Source organism: Chrysochloris asiatica, unplaced genomic scaffold (genome assembly GCF_000296735.1).
Source record: "Chrysochloris asiatica unplaced genomic scaffold, ChrAsi1.0 scaffold00049, whole genome shotgun sequence".
In the NCBI taxonomy this organism is placed as follows: domain Eukaryota; kingdom Metazoa; phylum Chordata; class Mammalia; order Afrosoricida; family Chrysochloridae; genus Chrysochloris; species Chrysochloris asiatica.
Window position 1 is genome coordinate 2,982,493 of NW_006408567.1, and position 4,604 is coordinate 2,987,096.

The following is a 4,604-nucleotide window of genomic DNA, read 5'->3' on the forward strand; positions in this document are numbered from 1 at the left end:
CACACACTCACCCATATACCCTAAGTCCATTTAGCTGTTTCTCCTAGTGGGAAGCAGCCCAGGGCTGGCCATACCTACTTTGGAAGAGGCTGCTCTTATAGACTGTTTCTATTGTCTCTTCCCTCCTGAATGCTGCCATCAGGGATCCATGCAGTGTAGAAACTTGTGTGTGGCACAGAACCTTCACCCCGGTGTCTACTTGTACAGGTCTCACCTCTAGTCACCAGAGAGGAGATGAATAGAAGGAGAAAAAAAAGTACTCTCACTTTTGTCTCTGTAAATTGCCGATAGGGGTTTGTAATGGCCGTGCTCTCTTTTCACTAAGCAACTCCCTCCCGTTCAAAAGGGTTGCAGTGGGACACGTTGGCCGCTCCAAATCAGAAATAATCTCCTTCCTTGCTTCTGTTCCTTAGCTCTCTCCTGGTAAGCACTCAAGCCACTTATTTATCCCTTTATCAGAAGCTCCCTCAGACTTCTGGGACTATCCTCTTTATCTGTTCCTTCCAGTTTTCTGTGTTTTGCACAACTTTTCTGCCTAGTTCACTATCAAGTTCCTTATTGCTCATAGATTTGAAAACTGGGGTCCAGTGATCACATCATGTATTTGCTGTTATATCTTTTTAGTCTCTTAATTGATTATGTCATTTTAGTCTCTAAATATAGAAAGGAAAACTAAATTAAACAAAAATTTACTGTCATTGAGTCAATTCTGGCTCATACTGACATTTTATAGCGTTTCCAAGACTAAATCTTTATGGGAGGTGACAGTGTCATCTTTCTGAAGAGTGACTGGGGGCTTGAACCACCAACCTTGCAGTTAGCAGCCCAATGCTTATTATACAATGCCACCAGAGCTTAAAATCTAGGAAAAGCCCTTCAACTTTTTTTGATAACTATATAAGGAGCTCTGGTAGTGTAGTGGTTACGAATCGGGCTGTGAACTGCAAGGTCAGCAGTTCGAAACTACCAGCTGCTCCGCGGGAGAAAGATGAGGCTTTCTGCTCCCGTAAAGATTTATAGCCTCGGAAACCCTGTACAGGGTCTCTATGGGTTGGAACCAACTCCACGGCACATAGCAACAACAACTTTTATAGAGGCCAGGCCAGATAATTCTAGAATGCCCCACTTTGGGTATTGTTATTTTCTCTTGATGTTATTGAATTTATTCCTGTATTCCCTATATTTGACATAAACTGGAAGAGTTTGAGTTGTTAGATTGGAATTACACATTTATTGGTAGTGTTGTGTCCTTCACGTTGCATCATGTGAGGAGGCAAGTGTCAGGGTTCTCTCACCTGAGCAGGTGAGAATTACCAGATTTCTTAAAAGTCAGATAATCACTGCTGTGTTACATAGGTACTTTGTGAATGACCTGTTCCCTAAAACTCTTACATACTTAGGTTTTTAATATCTGTAGGTGGATTTAAGGAGCCCTGGTGGTTCAGTGGTTAAGCACCAGCTACTCCACAGTAGAATGTGACAGTTCGTATAAAGATTGTTGTTATTATTGAGTGCTGTCTAGTTGATACAGTACCAAACCCTGTACAGTGTTTTTCTAGTAGCAGCTGGTGAGTTTGAACCGCCAACCTTGCGTTTCTCAATCCAGTGCTTATCCTACAATGCCACACCAGGAGTTCCTTATAAAGATTACAGCTTTGGAAATCCTATGGGGCAGTTCTTCTCTGTCCTCTAGGGTTGCTATGTATTGGAATCAACTTGATGGCAATGGGTTGTTTTGTTTTGTAGTTAGATTTTGCAGTGGAAATAGCAAAATGGTGAATTTTCTTTTTATGTCTTTCAGCCTGCACTTAACTTAGTGGTTGGCATTCTTTAAGAACTTTCCTCCTTCCTCTTATCCATTTTTTGCCACCCCAATTAGTATGGACTCATGGAGTAAAATGGACTTCTGAATTAAGATTTACTAATTTAATGTGTTAGAATCAATAATAGTCATTAGTGTTTTATGTTGACATTTTAGCTGATTAGAGCCCTTTCAAATCAGTTGAGAAAGTAAGATCTGGATGCCAGTCCGTTTACACCTTCATCCTTTTGAGACTTTTCAACGTTATCAGTTTGATTTAAAATTATTTGTTTATAGTTATCAGGAATTTTTTCTTTACATCTGTAAAATTTAAGTTTAGTATTTGAAAATGTAACATAGTTCCATTTCAGAAGTTAAAATTACGTTTGAAAACAGAAACGTTCCAAAGTGTTGATCCCATCCCTTTGCTTATTCCCAAATCATAGCCACCTTCTATGTTGTTGTTAAGCGCTGTTGAGTCAGTTTCCACTCATCACATGTTAAGCAGGTTGTCTCTTTTGGATGTTGTTACGTGCCTTCAGGTCAGTTCTGGCTCATAGTGACCCTATATAGCGTTTCTGAGGAGTGAGTGACTGACCTTGCAGTCCAGCGCTTATCTTAAACCATGGCACAAGGACTCACAGATAATTTTGTTAGATATTACTGAATCCCCCTCTGTAGGGGTGGTACCATTTTTCCCTTCCCACCGGCAATATTTAGATATTTCCTACAGCCTTAACAGAGTTTGCTGTTGCTTGCTTTTAGATTTTTTCCATTCTGATAGGTGAGAATTGGTATTCCATGGTAGCTTTTAAACATTTTTCCTTTATGAAGAGCATTAAGAAATTTTATTCATACTGTTAAAGGCCATTTGTATATTTTTTTCTCTTTTTATAAGTTTTGGGTCCTGGTGTGGCACTGTAGGATAAGCACTCGACTGCAAGGTCAGTTTAAATCCCAGTTTGATTGTTCAAACTTACCAGATGCTCCTCGGGAACCCATACAGTGTCTCTATGAGCCGAAACTGATTTGACAGCATTTAACAACATTTATAAGTTTTAAATTGTAAGGAATTATTAGTGACCTTTTTTTTTTTTTTTTTTTAATAAGTATTGTCAGATTCCCTGAGTGGCACAAATGGTTAAACACTCAACAACTGAAAGGACGGTTGATCAATCCCTCTGAGGTGGCTCAGAAGACAGGCTTGCTGATCTATTTCTGAAAGGGTTATAGCATTGGAAACCCTATAGAGCAGTTCTACTCTGCACTCATGGAGTTGACTGCACAATGGAATTGACTCATCAAAAACTAATAGTAGTCTACCATGACTTTAACTGGTCATTTCAGTGTCACATTCAACTCCCTGTCTTTATTGGTTGAGCTATATATTTGGTGGTGGTTGTGGTGGGTAAGTGCTGTCTAGTCAGTTCCAACTCATAGGCTGTAAATCTTTCTGGGACTAGATATAGAGTCTTTATCCTATACTTTACATTACTTGATATTTTACTGTTTCTATAGCTATGTTACTATGTTTGGCCAAAGGATGCTACCCCAGACCATACTGGGTAATTAATTATGCTTTATCCATATTGTCTTACTAGTAAAATTTGATTTTCAAGATATATCTAACAACTAAGGGTTTTGGATGAGGGGATGTGGCCCTTGGCTCTTACATATTTGAATTGAATTTAAAGGGAACGTTCCAATTGATCTTATTTAAGGCAAACATGCTATAAATGTCAATGTTTAGCCCTCTTACAGATGCTAGTTGGGTACTGAGCTAATGAAAGTCAGTGTGGTATTCTTTATCCCCTCTTCACAGCAAAATGAAAAGGAGAGCTTGCTGAAGGAAAGAGATCACATTTTGTCAACTTTGGGTGAGACAAAGCAGAACCTAACTGGACTTTGCCAGCAAGTCTGTAAAGAAGCCGCTCTAAGTCAAGAACAAATTCAGATCCTCGCCAAATATTCAGCCTCAGATTGCCCACTTTCATTTTTAATTTCTGACAAAGAAAAGAGTACTACTGATGGTGAACTGTCACTGATGTTACCATCAATTTTTAGCTTACCTGATGGACCGCCAGCTGTGCTGCCTGCCAGTGAACAAAGCTCTTGTTACTCTAATGCAAGAGACAACAAGGAATCAGGCTGTGAGCGCGTACAGGAGTTACGCCAGACGTGCACAACTGCCTCTGAGCACACCAGGCTTGAACAGTGTCGCCAAAGTGGAGGCATCTCAGATTTCTGTCAGCAGATGACTGATAAGTGTACTACTGATGAGTAAATGTGGATTTGCGTTTACTTCCTTCAAACCATCTGTTTTCTTACTGAAGTTTTGACTTTGTCTTCAAAACCTAATGCTGCCATCTTCTGTCTCTTAACATTGCTTTGGGGGGGATTTTTCTTACGTCAACCCTGACTTCTTGATTTCCACATGGTGCAGAAATGATGTACCTCTGAAATAACTGAAAAATCACATATGAAAATGCAGTAGACCTTTGAAAGTAGTATTTTAAAGCTTTATCACTATTAGTAGTCACTTTTCCCAGTATTTAAAATAAACATATTAAAGTAAGCATGAGAACTACAGCATATTAAGCAACAATGAACAATTTGAGACATTTACAGCTAGTTCTTTCCAAAGAAGCAGCCTGCAAAAGTTAATAATCAGACCTTTTTGCAGTATACCGAATAAAAAGTTCCCCCTACACTCTTAGAGTTTTGTTCTAATCAGAAGACTCTGGCCCTGTCCACTATATTGTTGTTGTTGTGTGCTGTGGAGTCAGTTCTGACTCATAGCGAC

General features: G+C 39.4%; 1 protein-coding gene across 1 annotated transcript in view; it reads left to right on the forward strand.

Annotated features, from left to right (window-relative positions):
* The window catches only part of BACH1 (BTB and CNC homology 1, basic leucine zipper transcription factor 1), a 39,886-nt gene extending 35,801 nt beyond the window's left edge, over positions 1–4,085 (forward strand). The window contains exon 4 of the mRNA XM_006862516.1: positions 3,624–4,085. Coding sequence (XP_006862578.1) covers positions 3,624–4,085 — 462 coding nt within the window. The remainder of the gene's footprint in view (positions 1–3,623) is intronic.
* The last annotated feature ends 519 nt before the right edge of the window (positions 4,086–4,604 follow it).